At 49.0% G+C, this 22,011-nt stretch overlaps 1 protein-coding gene and 1 pseudogene across 3 annotated transcripts in view; one reads left to right on the top strand and one right to left on the bottom strand.

The window, feature by feature from the left end:
* The window catches only part of GALNT13 (polypeptide N-acetylgalactosaminyltransferase 13), a 1,001,053-nt gene that overhangs the window by 431,037 nt on the left and 548,005 nt on the right, over nt 1-22,011 (top strand). For all 3 annotated transcript variants that reach the window (XM_078681726.1, XM_078681725.1, XM_078681724.1), the window contains exon 5: nt 20,719-20,889. In XM_078681726.1, the coding sequence (XP_078537852.1) occupies nt 20,719-20,889 (171 nt within the window). The remainder of the gene's footprint in view (nt 1-20,718; nt 20,890-22,011) is intronic.
* LOC144825326 (syndecan-1-like) lies at nt 1,757-16,688 on the bottom strand (annotated as a pseudogene).

Genomic DNA, 22,011 nt, shown 5'->3' with positions numbered 1-22,011 from the left:
TCATTTGCTCTTTGTGCATATTAAAATATTTCTTATGAGACCCCTTAACTTACAAATCATCATTGAGTATGAACCAGGACAGACATATGATTTTGCTTCATTTAATGTTGAATTTGTGAATAAGCAGGAAACCTGTTACCAACATTTACACCTTGTACATGGTTATTTCATAGAACTGTATTAAGTGTAAAAATTTACCTCAGAAATGGTTGCTGATGATATCATTCTGGCACGCCCTTCCTAAAGCTACCCTTATGACATCCGTAAGCCTATGTACATGACTAGGGAGGGTCATCATCCTGAAAATCAACATCCTCACCAGCTGTATACACTCTTTGTTGCAGTATTTTGTAGCATGGCACAATATGCTCTTACCTCACAGAAATGTTTTGGTTTATTTTGCCATGTTCTATCAATGTTGTGGATGACTAACTTTGACTTTCAGCGGGTCAAATGTATCCTCCTCCAGCCATAGTGTTTGTCTGAGATCATTATTGTTCATTATATTATTTATTATACATTGCTCAATTGAAGGAGGGCAACATATTACCCTAGGGCTATTTTCAATATTATCTTGTATCCATTTGGTTGCCGCTAGAAGGGGCAAAGGTACCACCAACCTTTTGTTAGTGTTGTGGGAGACTGCAGGGAGTGAAATTGACCCAACAAGAGTTTACCATATTTTTAAAGCACTCCAAGCTGTACTTGCATGCTCCTCTACTGGAGGACAGACCCCCTTGTTGTTGGTTCTATGGATGTACTTTGGGGCTTGAAAAATACTAAAAAAAAAGACTCAAACACATGTTTAAGGCATTTTATTTAAAAAGCTTTGGTAAAAATAATTTGAGACAATCACTGTTATTAAACTTTGTAATGTGTGAGTTTATAAAATATACATTTGATTATAGTTATTGGTGACTTTTTGAAAAAAAGTCAATGAGTCTGCTTTATATATATATTGATAAGCTGACACCTTCATAATACCAATAGACCCACAGCTTTTTGTATTTGAACTCTTTAATGAAGCTGTTAGGTCTAGGTCTGCCTTACCTAAAATGACACCCTTTATAATGTTATAAGATATAGTAAGCCATTGGGTGCCTGTGAGGGGCAACCCTGCAGCCAATCCCATGCAGTGCATGACTCTAAGCCATATGCATCAGGAGGTTGGATGCACAGCTTGGCTGCCAAAGGTGCACCCAACCCCACTCAGCACCTGATGATGAACATCTTACTTCAAGTTAAAGAAAACATAGGAATTCCCGGAAAAAACAAAGGTTAAAGTGAAGTTATAGTTAGGAATTATAATAGTATGTTACATTACATTTAAAAGAAATGCAGTAATCACTTCATCAACTAGCCAGAAGGCACCGCAGATACAGACTACTATAGTCTTCAGTACTCTTAATATATACAGATGTGCCAACGCCAACTAAACAAGGCAAAACGTGGACAGGTAATAACGCAAAGTATCAGTCTTCAATCTTTGCCATTTTCAATAAGTCTAAGTTTACAGGCTTTTTTCTCCCCTTCGAGCAGATATATGCAGAAGAAACAAAGCAGGAGACCTCTGTCTCAATAGTCTGTAGGCATTGATTGAGAGAGGACATTGGTCAAGTAATCCAAATCTTTAAGGTCAAAATATCCAGTGGCATAGGGCAGACTGTGCCATCCAAATCTGTTTGAGGCTCAAGGCAAAAACTCAGATTCTCAGCACGAAATGAGCAATCTTGGTTTCAAAGGCAGCTGTATGGGTTTATGCATACAACTCTTACTGCTTGATTGCCTTTTCGTATCCACCATTTTTTTCTTGGTTTCTTCTAGGCAATAGCTTCCTTCGTCTTTCTTCTTCATCCTATACAACATAAACCCAACAAGACAAATGGCCAACACTAGTTCTGCCACATCTCCGGTGATGACCGCTGCTAACACTCCCTTTTGCTCCAATAGTTCCTTAAAGGTTTCAGAGACTCCATAATCTTCCATTGCGATTTAAGTCTCTGGAGCGGTGACTTTTGGCACAGCTGGTTCAATGGAAGGTTCCATGTAACAATGAGCCGCATCAGTGGGCTCCTCAGAACCTTTGAAATCTGCTGAGTCTTTGCAATCCAGCTCAGACTCATTATCAAATACTACTACAGGGATATTAGGTTTGCTGTCATTGCTACTAGACAGGATATGGATTGTAGTTTGCTCAATAGCTGTGTCTTCCGCCAAAGGATGAGTGTCCTGGGTTGGGCAGGGAGGAGCATTATCACTTTCCGTAGCATTGAAGAATTCAGGATGATGGCCGTGGTGGTCATGATCGTGTAGCACATCTGGAACAATGCTGCTGGTTGTTTCATGATGGTGATCATGATGGTGATGGAGATGTTTATGTGGCTTAATTGAGGAATATTTGGCACTTCTGGGAAAATGGCTTGAGACATAGTAGTCTTGTCTGTGACAGGATCTGCTGGCAGTAGACTAGTTGGCTCAAGTAACACTGCTGTGTGTTCGTCTGTTACCTTTTTCTCAGCAGACAGTTGTGTATCGTGTACTTCTTCATTAGGGCCAACTATAGGCCTTTCAGTTTCCACAGCTCTGGTTGTGGGAATGGCTTCCGGGTCTTGTGTCATCTCTGGATCTGGGACAACCGGGTGTTGGTTTTCTGTCGGCACTGTTGACAAAACAGATGTTGAAGAGGGAATTGTAGTTTGTTCTGCATTACTGACATCAGGAATGGGCGCATAACGTGAGCCAGAGAACATGTCTTCATCATCACCACCAGATCCATCTTGATCATCAGGGGGCAGATTCATAGTGTCATTTGCAAATGCCAGCGTGCGAAAGAGGAGCATCGCAGCTGCCACGCTGTCCTGGCCATGGTGAGGAGTCCGGGGTCCGCGGCGCCCCCTTCTGCTGTCTGGAGCGGCTCCTTGCCGGGGTCGGTGTCTGCTGGGAGTTAGGAAAGGGCACTGGCTTCTCTAAAAGAAATTTAATGAGAAAAACAAAGGGTAAAGGGAAGTTAGTTAAAAATGCTGTTTCAAGTTAACAAAACCACTGAAGTTATCTTAAGTCACAATAACTTGTGCCCTAATGTAACTATGACTGGCTCCCTCACCATGCATTGCTAATTATCTCACATATTACATCACTCATGACATGTTCTATGACATCATTGATAACATCACTGCAACATCTAAAATTACATCAGTGATAATAACAACAGTGTGCATGGCAGTGCGTGAATTATATCTAAACCTGTTGGATTTGCATGCTTTTGTTAGTTTAAAACAGTATGTTTTAGCTGACATTGTCAACTAACTATAACGTCCTTTTAACCTTTGTTTTTTTCAGTGAATATATTTTTTTATTTTGCTAATAACTTTGCTGCTATTTGACGAACCTTAACAAAACTTTCCACAAAAAATCACGCATCTTAGCTTCTTCCTGGACAGTTTTGGGGTAATCTGTCAAATGGGGATAGAGAAAAAGGGGTGTTCCAAAAAGCAATAATTTCCTCATGAAATTTCTATAGAAATTTTTGAACAGTGATATAGAGAGAAAACAGTTGAACAGAATTTCACAAAACTTGGCAGAAAGCTAGATCTTTACTCAATGTAAGGATATGCCTTTTTTGCATGATCATGCCCAAAAGTTTGGACTGATGTTGGTGGTTTGGTGGCACCGAGGCCTGTTTGAAAGGCCTCAGTGCTAATGCTCTGACCCTTAAAATGTGTATGTCTGATTTTCTCACCCACAATTGCCATAAGTTCGCTTACTTTTATGTCTGGAGTATATCGTACTAGGGATACCCAGCGCCTGTAAGATAAAGTGTCCCTCATGGACTGTAGCACCCATTGTGCCACCACGTTTGTGACAAAGCAATGCCCGACTTCCAGCCTGCCATTGCTGGCTGACATAGCATTTTTTGAACTGTTACCATTTAAGCTAATGATAAGGCCAATAACTTGCTTTTTAATATATGTAAGTCACTCCTATGGCTGGCTTATTGAGAGAGGGAAACAGTTGCCAAACCAGTTTTCCTATTTTCGAGTACCCCTCAGATAGTCAAACCTCTAGAGTGAGCTATCACACTCCCCACACAGAGAGAGGGATTATGCCCTCTTGGGAGTAGGCAGAATATTGCTGTCTGGGATAGCTAGATATAGCACTATACAAGAAGTTATCATCAGGAAGGAGGGGACCATATACCCCAATGGCTAGTAGTCACTCCACCCCCAGTGGACAAGTAATGGGTTTAAAAGTGGCACTCCTGGCACCCAGATTTCAGATCACATCTGCAGTGGAGAGAAGACTGAAGAAGAGATGGCCTGCTGTTGCCTGGACCCAACAAAGAGAGGCTGCACCAAAGACTAGACTGCATCTGCTGCTGCTTGGAGTGAAAGAGAGAACTATGCCTCTAGTGCCATGCTTGAGGAAAAGTCATCCCTGTGACTCAGGCGGAAGAAGTGGCTCCAAGAATCAGTTGGATCCTGTTACAACTAGGGGGGTCACAAAAGTTGAAGAAGCATGCCTGGGTGAGTTGGTAGCCACAATTGTTTGACCTCCCCTGACTGCCAAAGGCCAGTCTGTGAGATCGAGTCCTGATGCTCAAAATATTAACCAAGTCTGCTGGACCTGAGAGAGTCATGAAAGTGCAGTTTGGCTGCCCAAGATGGATACTAGCCTCAGGTAAAGGGTACCTCTGGTTTCGCTCTAACCAAAGACCAGTAGATCAGTGTTTTGTTGCAGGACTTAAACCAGGGAGGGTGATTGACCCTTGTGACCAAAGTCACTTCAACATGCTTGTGGACTGAGGGGTGGTTCCAGTTAGACACCAAACACCGGATCATTATCTTTAGCATCCTGTATCCCTTGCATCAGGATCACTTCATTAATGTCTATGGAGGTTTGATTATAGAGCCCGGAACTGGGCTGGTGTTTTGATTTGTAAATATTTATTTGGCACACTTATCAAAGAGAAATTAGGCTAATGCAAAGCTAGGTTTTAGTTACCAGATAGAGTAGGTAGTGATATGTCACTCTTGGAAATGGCCCTTTTTGCAGGGTCATCCCTAAACTTTTCGCCTTCCTCTTGTATGTCTTCTCACCTGTTGTTGTTGGTTTTATGACTGTTGGCATTTTACCACTGCTGATCAGTGCTAAAGTGCATATGCTCTCCCTGTGTAAATATGACTGTGAATTGGTATATCCCTGATTGGCTTATTTGGTTTACCTGTTAGTCCCTAGTAGTGTGGCTCGTGTGTGCCCAGGGCTGGTAACCCAAATGCTGCTGGTGGGCCTGCAGTGCTGGTTTGCGCCACCCACAGAAGCAGCTTCTAAATGGTACCTCAGACCTGCCACTGCAGTGTCTGTATGCAGTCCAGAACTGCCATCTTGGCTGTGAAGTGCCTACACTTCCCAGCCCCTGAACCTTCCCTTAGCATCATGTCAGTCACCCCTATGGTAGGTGCATTGTATGTGTAAGGCAGGACATGGCTTGATATGTGTAACATATCCTGGTAGTTAAATTCCCTTTCATTTTTCTTTTCACTGCTACAAGGCTACCTGTTCTCCATGGGTTAGAATAGGCAGTCTGACTATGACATCTTATAGTCCTAACTGTCCTAAGGAATATGGTAGAAATTCGAGTTTAGTATGCCTGAGCTCAGAATAATAAACTACATCTTTTAGCAAAGTTGGTTTTAATATTCTTTGTTTGAAAATACCACTTTTAGAAAGTAGGTATTTTCTTGCCTAGGCCTTCCAGTGTGCTCTGCTGTTATGTGTATTGGCTGTCTGGGTGCAGAGGGGCAAGGCAGGCCTAGTCAGACCTGGGTTGAATAGAGAGATCTTCATTGCGTACTGGGGAGGGGTAGCTCCTTGACTGGAATAGGGCTGTGCCTGGCAAGGTGAATGCTGGCTCCACCTCCTACTGTGTGTCTGATGGCAGATGCTCCCTTTCTAAAAGGAAGGATGAAGCCTGGTAAGCAAAGTTCTCCAGGTCTGAGCAGAACTGGTTCTGGCTGGGTTCAGTGACTAGAGACTTTTGAGAACAAGGACTTTTGGGGTATAAATATATGTGCCCATACCCCTGATTTTGGTATTTCTCCTGGATGTCAAGAAGAACCTCTGGTCGTTTCACTGAAGGAATCTGCAGGAGAGAACTGTCCTTGTGCTTGTGTGCTATTTCTTGGATTGGCCTGCAGTAGTTCCCCTTGGACTTGGAAGAAGCGGGAAAATGACTTTTCAGAGACTTTTATTTTGCTAAGCAATCACCCAAGGGTTAGGGAGAGCTAGCCTCCTGCTGGAGTCACAGGCAGATCTGACTCCCCCACCAGCCTCCTGATTCCTCCCAGCGAGGATTTCTATCTGCAGGTGAGGCCCCTGTGAGTTCCAGGGCCTCTAGTTCTACTACAAAGATGATAGTGCTGAAATCGTCACTAACGCCCATTTGCGAGCCACTGCAGCTGAAGAGCGTAAGAAAAATTATTGCGCTGCTGCCGCCGAGCGCTCTCTAACCAAATATCATCGCATCGCACGCTTGCGGGCTTTGTCGAAGGCTCGCTAACCCCGGATCATCGCATAGGGATCATCGCATCACGACATTGCAGAGCAGACGCCGTGCGTCCGCCATTTTCCTCGCATCGGATTGTCGCTCCTTCGCGATGCTCCATTTTCTTTCATCGCAACCAGATCGCACACGCAACAGGATCAGCGCATTATCCTCCCTTGCGGCAAGGATTCAAGGCATCACTGGCCTAGCGTGAAAAAAACTGTCGCTTTGTCCCGCACGCACCCGCAGACCGGCGCATCATCTTCCCTCCCTCCTTGCGGCAAGGATTCAACGCACCGCCGGCCCAGTGTGGGGAAAATCTTCGCTACAGCTCGTTTGCCACATTTTGCTTCTTTTGCTACGAAATCCAGGTACTTTGTAAGTAAAAGGGTCGCAGGGACCCCTGCTTTGAACTGAACCCCTATTCGAACACTTTGAATTCTTTTTCCAGTTTTTCAAGAATACCCCAATTTTTCAGTATTGTGGCTTTTTACCGTTCTTGGTCTTGTGTTAAGTCTATATATAAAGATACTTATTTTTTATAACTACTTTTGTGGTGTCCCTTTGTAGTATCCTTCACTATGTTACTGTGTATGATCATAAATGCTTTACACACTGCATCTGAGATAAGCCTAGCTGCTAGTGCTACGTTACGACAGGGTTGAGCAGGGGTTATCAAAGGGTGTAGCCCCCTTACTCTGACTTAGGAAGAAGGGTCCCTACTTGGACTGTGGCCAGCCACTGCCAACTAGAGACCCCCATTTCTAACATTGGTGGTCAGCGGTGAGAATCTGGACTTGCATTTATGATCACATACAGTAATTATAGCGTACACTACTAGTGAGTGCAGACCATAATGCAACCAAATACGTTGTTGAGGTTTGTTGGTTCTATTTTTGATTCATTATTGCCAGTATTGCTACAATGGGTCTTTCTGAAATAAGACCTACCTTTTACATAGTTGACCTGTTGACCTACAATCTAGAGGAGCTAAGGGGGTTCTGTGAGGAGACAGGTTTAGCTGTGAGTGGGGGGGGGACTCAGCTATCCTTGCAGACATCCCTGAGGCTTTGGCAACAAGACAGATGGAGATTCTTGGAGTCCCAGTACACCTACCAGGAGGGTAGTTGGTCTGAGGGTGGCTGTGGAGAGTCAGAAGAGGAGGAAGAAAGTGTTATGGAATATCTCATAGGTAGGGAGCCCCTTGCTAAGTCTAGTGCCTATGGTAGTGACCGATTCCCATCATGGTCCCCAGAGGAGTTGGTGGATAGGTGGGAGGGTCCCATAGGTAGGAAGTCCCTTGCTGGGTATAGTTCCCAGGGTAGTGCCCAATCCCCTTCATGGTCCCCAGAGGAGTTGAACAGACAGTGGGAGAGGGAGCACCAGCTGGAATTAGAGAGGCTCCAAAATGGAGATTGCCGAGCTGCAGGCACACCTAGCACAGATAGCAGCTCTGGAGGATAGGTTATCCCGTGAGCGCAGTGTTAATTGTCTGGATTCACCAGTGAGGGTGGGGTCCAGTGGTGGTAGCAAAGTTGAGTTATGTAGTGATGACAGAGTAGAACACCCACCCAGAGATGTGGCACCTGACTTGAAGGAGGGGGTTAATCTACGCCAGGGGATTCAAGGATATGAGGTAGCTCCATTGGTGTGCTGTGTCCCTGAGGTGGATTGGGGAACAAGCACAGGGGCCCATAGTCCTAGTGAGGGGAGGGACACCCTACCAACTCCAGTTGGGAGGTGCAGGGAGAGGGGTTCCCCCGTGGCTGAATTCCTGGTGTATGAGTGTGAGGACCGCCCAGGAGAGTGTGGGTTGAGTGATAGAGACAGTCATGTAATATCTCGCCCATTTTAGTAGAGTGGTGTGGGGTACATGTGTGAGGCACTGGATTGTGAGGTAAAGGTTAGCACCTGCGTGGAACTGTGTAATCCAATTGTGGGAGAGCATATTGTGAGTTCCTGTTTTCCAGAGCTAAACCAACACCTGTTAGAGGGCGAGTTCTTTGATCCGAGGGAACTTGCCCAGGAGGCAGACCTCAGGGTGAGTACCAGAGGCTCTGTTGAGGCATTGGGGAATGACCCTAATAGGAGTGGTTCCGATGTCTTCCAACCCAAAGTGGTGGGAGAGGGTCGGAGTGATGCAGCTAGGTCCCCTTGTTGTGAGCAGGTTGTAGGGCCTCGCATCCTGTCTCATGGGAGCAGGAGTGAGACTGGGATAGGTTCCGAAGTGCCCCAACCTCAGTCTCCAGGACTGGATCGTTCCATGAGCGAACACCAGGTAGGGAATCTAGTCTGTCCGGATGGACCGTCAGTTGTTGGGAGTCTCCCTGTGTTAGGTAAGTTGGGAGTGCCTGTAGTCAGGCCTCCATCAGTTCTTGTGTCTGGCAGTGCCTCTCCTAGAGGGAGGGGGCAGAAGTCCAGCTTGAGGGGTGAGAGGGGGAAGGAGCCCCCAGTGGGAGAACCAGTGGGTCAGGGGCCAGTCAGGAGGGCTGAGCCCCAGAGCAGTGACCATGGTGACACCACTTCTGTTCTGGGGGATCTTCACGCACTGTCAGGTGGACAGGGGTCGGGAGATCTGCGCCAGGCAGCCTGTCATGCAACACAGGAGTTCTGTGTTACCCTTGAGGAGGGTGTTGGTACTCCCCAGGAAGTACTGGTTCGCCAGGCAATTGTTCAGCCACAGGGGTTGGTCCTTGAGTGGGGAAGTCAGGCCCAGGTGTTGACAGACCTGGAGGGAGGGACAACGGTAAGCAGTGTCCTGTCCATTTTTTTTCCTAAGAGCACCACTCCAGGTGGAAGGGTGAAGTATGCTGGAAGTGCGTGCAGAGGGAAGGAGTCCTTGCCTCTGACCCCAGTGCCACCTGAGGGGGTTTCCAGGTTGGTAGATCGGTGAACTGGTGTAGGGGTATGTTTCCCTCGAGGGGGGCCTGTGTGCTCCCCAGGAAGTCCTGGTGCGCCAGGTAGACTGTTGCACAACTCTAGAGGAGTGTGCTTTCCTTGAGGGGAATTGGTGTACTCCCCCAGAAGTCCAGAGCCCACCTGACCTGGAGGGAGGGGCCACTGCTAAAAGTGCCCCTACCGGTTTGTGTTATGGCAGCACCTCTCCAGGTGGGAGGGTGCAGGGCCCCTGTAAGGGGGGCGGGGAGAGGGCAGCCCCACCCCTGACCTCTGCCCCGTCTAAGGGTACAGACCCTGGGTTGGAGGGCCAGGTTCAGGGTGCTCCCCCTGACCTGGAGGAAGGGGCCACAGCTAACAGTGCCCCTACTGGTTTGTGTTATGGGGGCACCTCCTGAGGTGGGAGGGTGCAGGGCCCCAGTAATGGGGGCGGGGAGAGGGCAGCCTCATCCCTGACCTCTGCCCAGTCTAAGGGTACTTACCCTATGCTGGGATGCCAGTTGCTGGATAGAACCCCTGAATTGGTGAGCGAAGTGTGCAGGACACCTGTCACAGGTGCCCCGACAATTCTGGAAGGTGGTACCGCTAAAGGTGGGAGGGTACCGAACCTCAAAGAGGAGCATTGGGTGTTGCCCAGCCCCTGGGTACAGGCCCAGGGTTTTTTGGCTCAGTGTCTGGGTGTCTTGCCTGACCTGATGAGAATGAAAGTGGACAAGAGGTGCCAGGCACCTGGGGTTACTTCCTCCCACTCTTTGATGCCACAGAGCTTTGAAAACCCTGAGAGGTATCAGACCTGGGTCTCCACACTGACTACTGTCAGTGGCCACTTTGCTTTGTCGTCTACCTGTTGGGACACACCTGTGAGCCAGTTAAGTTTAGGTGCTACACAGGTGGTGTCCACAGTTGAGGAGGAGGACCAGGGATGGGAAAGCCCGCTCCAGTCTCTGGTCCAGCCGCTGGGTACAGGCCCAGGGCTGGTGGGTCGGAGTCAGTGTGGCATGCTTGACCTGACAGGAGGGAGATTGGACAAAAGGTGCAGGGCACCTGGGGCTACTGAGAGGTATAGGGTCTGGGTCTCAGCACTGACTGCTGTCAGTGACCACGGTGGCTTGATGTCTGTCTGGTGGGACACACCTGTGAGCAAGCTAGGGTTAGGTGCTACACAGGTGGTGTCCACAGGTGAGAGAAAGGGTTCCCCATTGGTTGTCGTAGTGGGCCCTGAGAGTGTGGACCAAGGGATCCCACAGGGTCCAGAGTGGCGTAGAACTGGAGTATGTCCCAGCAGTTGCGGGCGAGATTCATGTTCTATCGCCCACAGCAGGGAAGCCCATCAAGGTAGTAATTGGTCTACCCTGCAATTTGGCAGGAAGAGGGTCGTGTTGGAAATGGGCCTTTTTGCAGGGTCATCCCTAAACTTTTCGCCTTCCTCTTGTATTTTTTCTGACCTGTTGTTTTATTTGTAAATCTTTTTATTGTTTTCAAACACAAACCGCACCCATGAGAATGACTGAACATGTACACATTCAACAAATTCGGAATAAATATCAGGATGACCAAGGCATTAATCCCTACTGCATGACAGCTCAATGAAGATACCATCTCAAGAGTCCAGGAGACATCCCCTCGAGAAATAACCAATACAATTATATGATATCAACATAAAGTGATACAATCTTACCATAATGCCCCATGTACCAGATTCATTCTCAATTCGGCCCTCAACTCCCTTGCCAAGCACGCACCCACCCTCCCACCGGCGCGTCAACCCTGAAATTGCATGCAATAGAGTATTAAGTTCAATCAACTATGTGGACCATCCTGGCTTCCCAATTTACAAGTGAAATAGATGGAATGACCATTGTGGAGGTACAGGGACCCCTCGCCACACTTCCCATCTCAAAGGCGGGCAGTCTTCTCCTAGCCCTCATCCCCAGTCGAGGCCCCCATCTCTGACTCAGATCCTGCATCTGCCCCCTTCAGTTCAACAACAAGGGCCTCCCACGCTCGCGCTCCCTCCACTGCTTTGTCATTGTGGGACCTACGTGCCTGCTGCCGGCGAACTGTGCCCTCGCTGCTCGCCCATAGGAGCAATGCAGCCCTCCATTTATTGTAGCTGGGCCCCGCCGCCGCCTTCCAATGGGACGTAATATCTCTCTTGGCAAGCAACAATCCCAAATCTAAAAATGTACTCGTCAGTTTCGTTTTACTGGTATGTGGAAACCAATGTAACAAGCAGGCCCCCCTATCCAAGGCAATCTGTCGACCAGTCACCCTGCAAAGCAGCTCGACCACCTCCTCCCAATATGTGCCCAATTGCGGACAATCCCAAAGCGTGTGCATTAGGTCCGCGTCTCGCAGCGTGCATCGGGGACACCGTGCTGTGTCCACCTGGAAATACTGATTGATTTTCGCCAGTGTAAGGTACGCTCTGTGTAAAATAAAAAAGTGGACCAATTGGAACCTGGCGTTCCTAGAGCCTTTCCACGCCCTCTTAAGTATGTGCGATCAGGCAGCATCAGGTATCTCTTTGCCTACATCCGCCGCCCACTTCTCTCATAACCTCTGTAGGGAAGCTAGCCCCTCTCCAACCATACGCCTATACAGACAGGTAACCACCTTATATGTGCCTGCTGCCATAACTACATAGTGACACGCTTCACTTACTGGAGGTTCCGAAAGGCCCATGCCCCAGTATTTTTGAATGGCTGCGACTAGGGCCACATGCATTAAAAAATGGCCCCGTTGGAGCCCAAAGCTCTCTTGTATCGCACTGTAGGGCAATAATATGCCATCCCCAAACAGATCTCCCACCACCTGCAGCCCTAAACTCTCCCACTCCGCCAACACAGACCAGTCGCCTACATGTGGCAGGGATGTACACATCCCCAGCGGTATCTCCGGGGAGTAGGTGCGCTGCACCCCAATCCTGTTGTGATACCTCTTCCAACAGTATCTTAAGGTGCTTTCATCAGTCTAAAGCTCAGCCACTCTTAGCTGCTGCTGCAGTATCACATACGATAATATGTGCCTCGGCACATCCGGCTCGATTTCCCGCTCTGGTCCATGGAATTTATGTGCCACTGCCTGAGTAAGGCCCTGGAACTGCGCGGCCAAATAATACAGCTCAAGGTCAGGAACCGCAAGGCCCCCCTCAGCTCTTAGCCGCATCAGTGTGTCCAGTGCTATTCTGCACCTTCTTGTTCCCCAGATAAAACCTCCTACCGCTGAGCGGAGCTGTCGAAAGAGTGCCACTGGTATTCTTACAGGCAATGTGCGGAAAAAGTAGAGAAGTCGGGGAAGTGCCACCATTTTCAGCAATGCTACCCGACCCGCCACCGACAGTGGCAAGGTGCTCCAGAACTGCATACTTCTCCTAAGACTTCTCACTGCTCCACTTATTTTACCCTCCAGTAGATCCTCATGGGTATGATATATCCGTGTCCCCAAATAGGGGAGGCACGCGGGCTCCCATGTTACATCCAACAAATGCACAGGTGGGGCACATGCCCTGGTGACCGGGAACACGCAAGTCTTTGCCCAGTTGACTCGCAGGTCTGAAATTTCCCCGAATTGGCGGAGCAGGTCTCAAGCCCCTTCGAGCTCCCTTCCCGGGTCCTTCAAAAAGAGCAATAGGTCGTCCGCGTACAGCGAAATATAGTGCAGGCATCCACAACTCCTCAGACCCTGAAACTCCCTCCCTAATCGTGCACGCGCCGCTAAAGGTTCCATGTCAAGAGCAAAGAGCAACAGGGAGAGTTGGCAACCCTGCCTGGTGCCACGCCCAACCGAATACGAGGAGGAGACTACCCCACCCACTCGCACCCTAGCACTTGCAGAGGCATATAAAATTTCGGTCCACCGGATATAGCCCTCGCCAAGCCCGAAGGCTCTCATGACTGCGCATAAATAAGGCCACTCCAAGCTGTCAAACGCCTTTGCAATATCAACCGACAGGACTACCGCTGTATCCTCCTCACCATAATCCCCACTCAGTATGTGTATCAACCTACATATGCTACCAGCTGTGTTTCATGTAGGAATAAAGCCGGAATGATCCGGGTGTATCAATCGCATCATAAAGGGAAGGAGTCTAGTGGCTAGCACCTGACTCAAAATCTTATAGTCATTAGTGAGCATGGACAGCGGCCGATATGCAGCCCGGTCCGTGGGGTCCTTCCCTGGCTTATGGAGGGGAATAATAATGGCCTCCCTTGTTGAAGTCGGCAACACTCCCAACCGCTTCGCCTCCCTATACATGGACAGCAGTCTAAGAGCCAACGCATCCACATAAGCCGAATAAAACTCAATAGGCAACCCATCGCTACCCGGAGTTTTACTACGCGCTAACTGTTTAATAGTGCAATGAATTTCAGGAATCGAGATATCCTGTCCAAGGTAGTCCGCTTGCTCCACCTCCACCACAGGCAGCTCTAAGTCCGCCAAGAACGCCTGCATGTCTCCCTCCCCTGTCTGTAAGTGGCTCGTATAGAGGGCAGCATAAAAGGACCAAAACCGATCGCTTATTTGATGTTGCGTGTATTCGAACACCCCGGAATCAGAGGTCAGCGCTAAGATAGGAATACATCTGGGGAGGGGATTGGCCAGCCACGCCATCAAGGTGCCCACCTTATCGCGCTTGGCATGCGCGCGGGCCAAATAAGCTCTGTAATCAAAGCACTGTAGGTGCTCCACCACCACTGCTACAGCTTCCTTCAGGGTCTGGACCGCGTCCCGCTCCACAGACCAGCAGAGTGGAATCGCTCGGCAGCCTTAAGGCACGTCTCAGCCTCCTCTATTTCACGTAACAGCAGTTTCTGCACACCCACCTGCTTAGTGATGCAAAACCCTCAGGTCACTACCTTAAAAGCGTCCGACTCTTCAGGCCCTTGTCGTGGCCGTACCCTCATTCTCAGTAAAATACCTCTTGATTCCCTCACTCAGATCAACTCGGAAGATCGGATCCTTCAGTAACTCTGGGCGCAAGCGCGAAGTCGGGATAGCAGAGCGCTCCTTGGCCCAACAGAAACTCACTAGCAGTGGGTTGTGGTCCGAGATATATGCGCAATAAATATTCGCTATTGGCTACCATAGCAGCCAATCCCGGACTACATAAAAAAACATCAAGCCGCCCATGCAAATCATGTAAAGCGGAGTAAAAAGAATAATCCTGCTCAGCCATGTGTTGAGCCCGCCAAACATCTATAAACCCCCAATGATCCTGCCATTGGGCCCTGATCTTCGCTAACTTATCAATCGCGGCGCCAGACAACGGGGGTGAGACCTGTCCAACATCACATCCACCACAGAGTTAAAGTCTCCCCCCAGCATCACTAGATTTGTGAAATAGGACGCCAGGGTCACAGACAAGCGTTCAAAAAAGGACACCTGCTCCACATTAGGGGCGTAAATACTACAAAGAGTCACATCTTGTCCATGCAGTCTCCCCTTCACTGCCACGTACCGGCCCTCTGGGTCTGTTAACTGTTCAGTCATCTGAAAGGGAACCCCGGCTCTAACCCAGATCAACACTCCTCGCGCAAATGCTGAATAAGTGGTGTAATAAAGCTGTCCTCGCCACCTACGCTGCAGCGCCAACCCCTCCACCCTAGTTAGATGTGTTTCCTGTACAAACGCTGTCTGCACGCCCCTACGGACCAAGTAAGAATGGACTTTATATCTACACTGCATGGAGTGCAATCCCCGCACGTTCCAGGTCACACATTTCACATCAGGTAACGGTCCCATATTGCAAATACAAACAAATACACCAACACTCCTCACTGCTCCTTAGCTGCGCCGGACCTCCCTCCTCCCCCCATCCCAGCCCCCAACAATCCCTCCCCAACCCCATTGTCGTCTACCCCCCAAGAACAGGAACTAACGTAGTGAATCCCATCCAAACCAGCCCAACTATCGCACAACGATGCAAGGCTTATCTAACTAGGAACCATCCAGTGGGGGTTGGTTAGAGCCCAGCAAATAACCCACAAACAATCAATACAGCAACCAATTACCGCCCCAAAGATCCCCGAAAGCTATAGCCACACCCCCCCCCCCACCGCCAACCCTCCTTCACTGACATAGGCAGCACGCCGATATATCCAAACCAGAAACAATCTAGGTTGTCATTATGCTAGCCCGCCCCAATAGTCCTTTCGCAATATATAGGCACAACAACTCCCCCCCCCCCCCGCTGCCCACAATGGTTACTCATCCAGTAGTCCAACTGCTGTTCCCGGAGTAACCAGCGGTAGACGTGTACTGTCCGACGCTGTAGAATCCGCTTCAGATTGACCATTGTCAGTGTCCGGGCCCGACCTTCCTGATGAAAGCAGCAGCTGTTCGCCAGAGATCATCGTCACCGCTTTCAGTGCTGCTCTGCGCTCCAGGTCCGTTTGGGAGGTAGATGGCTTCCACACGCCCCCCCGTCGGTGCCTTAAACGTTGCGATCTGCGGGGCTGTGAGTCTGCGGCCCTGTCCCGTTCCTCCTGCTCCAGACCATCTTTGCCAACTCCACGCATCCTCCGGCGTATCATAAAAGTGGGTTTTCCCATCCAGGATTATACGCAATTTAGCTGGGAAGAACAGGGAGTACTGAATCCCCTCCGCTCGCAATTCCTTCTTGACCGCCTGGAAGGACCCGCGGCGCCATTGGGTGTCAAATGAATAGTCCGGGAACAGCAGAAAAGGCAACAGACGCGCCACCACCGGCCGGGGTGGTCGACCCTGCTGCAAGGGCCTCGCAGGGACTCGGTGTGCACGTTCCAGGGTATAGAAAGTCGATAAACACTCGGGCCACCACCGTCCGCAGCCAGTCTTCCAGATAGCTCACCATATCCGATCCCTCGATTTTTTCCGGCAGGCCCACCACTCGGATGTTGTTCCACCCGTTCCTTCCTTCTGCATCCTCAGCTCGCCGTTCAAGTGCCGCAATCCGGTCCAACATCCCCTCCATCTTTACGGGCAGCGCGGTTTGCGCAGGTGCGACCTCTTGGACAGTGTCCTCCACACTCTTAACCCTGTCAAACAATTTTGAGTGGTCAACTCGTAGAAGGCCCAGCCACGTTGCCACCTGCACAATGTCCTGCTGCAGTGCAGTGCGGGAATCCGCTGTAGCTATTAGGATCTTGTCGAGTTGCTGCTGCAGCCCCTGGTCACGAGGTGCGTAATGCAGCCCCTGTTCAGCCTGGGGTGGGGATTCAGCATCAGAGGGTGGGTGTTCTTCTTCTTTCCTCACTCTGGGCTTGCCCATGGCGCCGAACGCAGGTAATCACTCACAGGGTTCGTGGTGGTGAAGCACCCAAAGAACAACAGGCAGCAGGCCAGGCCTGTCTCCAAATCCGACTAGGCAACACAGCGACTCACCGCAGCACAATCTGCCTACTCGAGTACAACGCCTGCCCAGGCAGCACAGCAACAGCAGGTCCCGCAACCCAGTGGATTCTCAAACCTGAGGGCCGCGTCACCCAGCTCCGTGACCGTTCCAGCCGCCACCTTCAGCTGCCGCACCAGCAGTGGCTGCCTCGTCCCGGGCCCAGCCGTCTCCTCAAGCCCCTTCACAATGCCCCGTATGCCCCAGGGAGGGGGGCCCCCTCTGAAGCCTCCCCCGTCACCACTCGGGCACTGCCAGCACCTCAGCTGACTACGACAGGGCCAGAGTTCCCAGCGGTTCAGGCAGCCCCCCGTCGTCCTCCACAGCGCTCAGTCCTCCTCAGTGCTGCCATGTAGTGGGGTCCGCTCCACCCCGCAGCATCCACTGGGCAGCAGCTCCTCTCTCGGCGGCCTCAACGCTCCTTTCAGATTGCCCTGGATGTCTCATGAAGGGCCCCTCCCCCTCCGGAGGCTCTCTTGCCGCCACCCGGGCACTATCAGTAGCACAGCTGCCCTCGCCGGGGCCAGATCCCGCAGCAGCGCAGACTGCCTCCCATTTGCCGCCACAGTGTTCGGCCACCCTCAGTGCAGCCTCGCAGTAGGGTCTGCTCTGCTCCGCCACCTCGACCGGGCAGCAGCTCCTCTCGCAGCAGCCCCAGCGCTCCAGCGCCTGTGCGCCGCCTCCGCCCCCGCAGCAGATCCTCGCCGCTCCTCCGCCTGGACCGGACCTGCGGAGCCCGTCACTCACGGCGCCGTCTCAAGGCCGATTCAGTCCCTGTCACCGCCATTTTGAAGCTGCCATCAGTCCTCGGGTCAGCTCCAACAACTGCTCCGATTTCTGGCTTCACGCTGCCGTAAGGGGCGAGAACACTCCGGTGCTGCTCCCCCTCGCTTCGCCCATCCCCAGTTGGCGTGTGAGGGGGCCGGAGGTTAATTACTCAGGAGAAGTGCGGGTTTCATGAGCGGAGCTCGGCACTCACGCTTCTCCTCGCCTCGGCATCCAAGCCACGCCCCCCTTTCTGACCTTTTGTTGTTGGTTCTATGACTCTGGTTAATTTACCACTGCTGATCAGTGCTAAAGTGCATATGCAGACTGTGTTAATATGACTGTGAATTGGTATATCCCTGATTGGCTTATTTGGTTTACCTGTTAGTCCCTAGTAGTGTGGCCCGTGTGTGCCCAGGGCTGGTAACCCAAATGCTGCTGGTTTGGACCACCCACAGAAGCAGCTTGTAAATGGTACCTCAGACCTACCACTGCAGTGTCGGTATGCAGTCCAGAACTGCCATCTTGGCTGTGAAGTGTCCACATTTCCCAGCCCCTGAACCTTCCCTTAGCATCATGTCAGTCACCCCTATGGTAGGTGCATTGTATGTGTAAGGCAGGACATGGCTTGATATGTGTAGCATGTCCTGGTAGTGAATTACCCTCCATTTTGTTTTTCACTGCTGCAAGGCTACCTGTTCTCCATAGGTTAGAATGGGCAGTCTGGCTATTACATCTTATAGTCCTAACTGTCCCAGGGAGCATGGTAGAAATTCGAGTTTAGTATGCCTGAGCTCAGAATAATAAAATACATCTTTTATCAAAGTTGGTTTTATTATTCTGTGTTTGAAAATACTACTTTTACAAAGTACGTATTTTCTTGCCTAAGCCTTCCAGTGTGCTCTGCTGTTATGTGTATTGGCTGTCTGGGTTTAGAGGTGCAAGGCACGCTGAGTCAGACCTGGGTTGAATGGAGAGATCTGCATTGAGTACTGGGGAGGGGTAGCTCCTTGACCTGAATAGGGCTGTGCCTTGCAAGGTGAATGCAAGGCACAGCCCTACTGTGCGTCTGATGGCAGACCCCCCCTTTCTGAAAGGAAGGATACAGCCTGGTAAACAAAGTGCTCCAGGCCTGAGCAGAACTGGTTCTGGCTGGATTCAGTGACTAGAGACTTTTGAGAACAAAGACTTTTGGAGTATAAATATCTGTGCCCAAACCCCTGATTTTGGTATTGCTCCTGGATGTCAAGAAGAACCTCTGTCCGTTTCACTGAAGGAATCTGCAGGAGAGGACTGTCCTTGTGCTTGTGTGCTATTTCTTGGATTGGCCTGCAGTAGTCCCCCTTGGACTTGGAAGAAGAGGGAAAATGACTTTTCAGAGACTTTTATTTTGCTAAGCAATCACCCAAGGGTTAGGGAGAGCTAGCCTCCTGCTGGAGTCACAGGCACATCTGACTCCCCCACCAGCCTCCTGATTCCTCCCAGCGAGGATTTCTATCTGCAGGTGAGGCCCCTGTGAGTTCCAGGGCCTCTAGTTCTACTACAGAGAAGAAAGTGCTGAAATAGTTGCTAACACCCGTTTGCGAGCTGCCGCAGCTGAAGAACATAAGAAAAATTATCGCTCTGCTGCTGCCGAGCGCTCGCAAACCAAAGATCATCACATCGCAAGCTTGCGGGCCCCAAAGTGCTCGCTAACCCCGAAGATCATCGCATGTTGCAGGCTTTGTCGAAGGCTCGCTGACTCCGGATCATTGCATCGAGATCATCGCATCACGACATTGCAGAGCGAACGTCAAGCGTCCGCCATTTTCCTCGCTTCGCACCCGGATCATCACTCCCTCGCGGGGCACCATTTTCTTTCATCGCAACCAGATCGCACACGCAGCAGGATCAGCACATCATCCTCCCTTGCGGCAAAGATTCAACGCATCGCTGGCCTAGCGCGAAGAAGTCTGTCGCTTTGTCCCGCACGCACTCGCAGACCAGCGCATCATCCTCCCTTGAGGCAAGGATTCAACGCATCGCCAGCCCAGCGTGGGAAAATCATTGCTACAGCTCGTTTGCGACATTTTGCTTGTTTTGCTACGAAATCCAGGTACTTTGTAAGTAATAGGGTCGCAGGGGCCCCTGCTTTGAACTGAACCCCTATTTGAACACTTTGAACTCTTTTTCCAGCTTTTCAAGACTACCCCCATTGTTCATTATTGTGACTTTTTACCGTTATTGGTCTTGTGTTAAGTCTTTATATAAATATACTTTTTTTTTTATAACTACTTGTGTGGTGTCCCTTTGTAGTGTCCTTCACTGTGTTACTGTGTATGATCATAAATGCTTTACACACTGCCTCTGAGATAAGCCTAGCTGCTCGTGCTATGTTACCACAGGGCTGAGGGGTTATCAAAGGGTGTAGCCCCCTTACTCTGACTTAGGAAGAAGGGTCCCTACTTGGACTGTGGCCAGCCACTGCCAACTAGAGACTCACATTTCTAACAGTCACGCTATGATACATTAGTGACATGGTCTCTAGGTATGCTTCGCAAGTGTCAACAGCGCTTCAGAACACTAGGATCATAAGAATTACTGAGCTTGAAGTGTTGATTTCATACTGTCACAATGAAGCCTCCATCATGGAGCAACGTTCTTCCTAATTGTGAGGGATTTCTTTTATTCATACCTGTTAGAAACTAGAATTTTTAAACTAGCTTTTTGTTGCTGATATTACTTTGTTTATGTGAAAGTTCTGTTACTGAGACCAAGAACATTATCTCAACACAAAGTACGAAAGTAAACAAATCAAACAGCCTGGAATCAAAACGTTCAGCTCCACAGTGGCTCCAAGAATAAGCACCAACTCTGGCTATATTGACTTGCTTTATTTAAACGTTTATACAGACTAGTGGGAGACTTTGCTTGCTTTTGCTTACAGTTTAGTAGCTTTAGCAATCATTTCAAGAATTCTTGAAGGATCCATGAATGAAACTCCTTTTGGAGCAAAGATGCTCATTCGCTTTCACACTGAAGCATTGTCTGTTGAATGTTGTCCTTGGGTGTCTCTATGGAAAATAGAGATAATTGTTACTTGTGTAAACTTATAGGGCAAAATAAAACTGCATTGACTGATCCTTGGTATACTTCTTTTCTGCAGAAGAACAGTAGTATGTCCAATCATTGATGTCATCAGTGACGACACTTTTGAATACATGGCTGGATCGGACATGACATACGGGGGTTTCAACTGGAAACTTAATTTTCGATGGTATCCGGTACCACAAAGAGAAATGGATAGAAGGAAAGGAGACAGAACATTGCCTGTACGGTAAGATACCCTTGCTTGTATTACTTGTGCAACCAGCATATGCAGTCACATATATTTACTAGGCCCTGGTGAAATTTATAATTTGAGGTCTCCTCAGGTACCTCATGTGACTATGTTATGTATGCCTTTGTGTAAGAAAGTAAAGTGAGATATGGACACATTACTTTTGGCACTATAAGGATAATTTTGCGATTTTCCCTCGAAATGTTGTTAAAAAGTATGCATTTGTGACCCAGTGCAATAGTAATTATATGTGCAGTATTAGAGGGCGCAGGGCTGTAAGGCACCACGTATACCCCAATTGTGATTGTCTTTTACTTGCAAAAAGTGAGGGAAAGGGCTCATTTTGCTTGCTTTCATTAAGGTTCTTGGCACCAGTACTACTCCACTGATAATTCCCAAGCACTGATCAAGATAATGAAATTGAATAGGCAAATATCGCCTTGTGAGCATTTTTTTAAAAAAATCTTGAACATGGGCAGTATTTTATAGCATTGATGTTTTCCACTGGAGCAGACATTCTTTTGTTTTGAGAATGTCCAATCGGTTACCAGTTTTAGCAAGTCACACAAAAGATCTCTATTCTGTCAGCACATGGTTGGAGGTAATATTCCCAAGAGGAAGACCCGAAATTGGGTATTCCCCACCTTGACATAGCTCCAGTCAAAAAGTTGACTCAAGTAGTGCTCTAACTGAAGGCTCGTTCATTAGGTCAAGGCTTAGACCAACTAACGGCATAACAACATGAGAGAGCAGGGGGGCTTTCACTTTAAACAAATCCAACTGTGATAGCCCTACAGATGATATTTTGGTCAGTCCCAGACTATGGGACAAAGTTTGTCACATGATAGTTAAAGAGAGGATTGAGAACGATCCTAATCCTCTATGCCTCTACATGCTACCAGTCTGGGAAAAGCGCTGTACTGAGTCACGCTTTTGTAGGAAAGTGAAGGACATTCAACTGGTTAACAGCAAGCGCTCACTTAATTCGAAAAGTCAGATATATTTTCCTCTATTCATTTAGATCTATTACGCGAAACTTCGAATGTATGTGACATATTGTCCAATAATAACAACTTGAAGTAAGCCACATACAGTCACTCTTTTTTTTACTAGATAGGT

Source organism: Lissotriton helveticus, chromosome 3_1 (genome assembly GCF_964261635.1).
Source record: "Lissotriton helveticus chromosome 3_1, aLisHel1.1, whole genome shotgun sequence".
NCBI classification, from domain to species: domain Eukaryota; kingdom Metazoa; phylum Chordata; class Amphibia; order Caudata; family Salamandridae; genus Lissotriton; species Lissotriton helveticus.
Note: the sequence above shows the minus strand (reverse complement) of the source record. Positions and strands in the feature narration are given on the sequence as shown.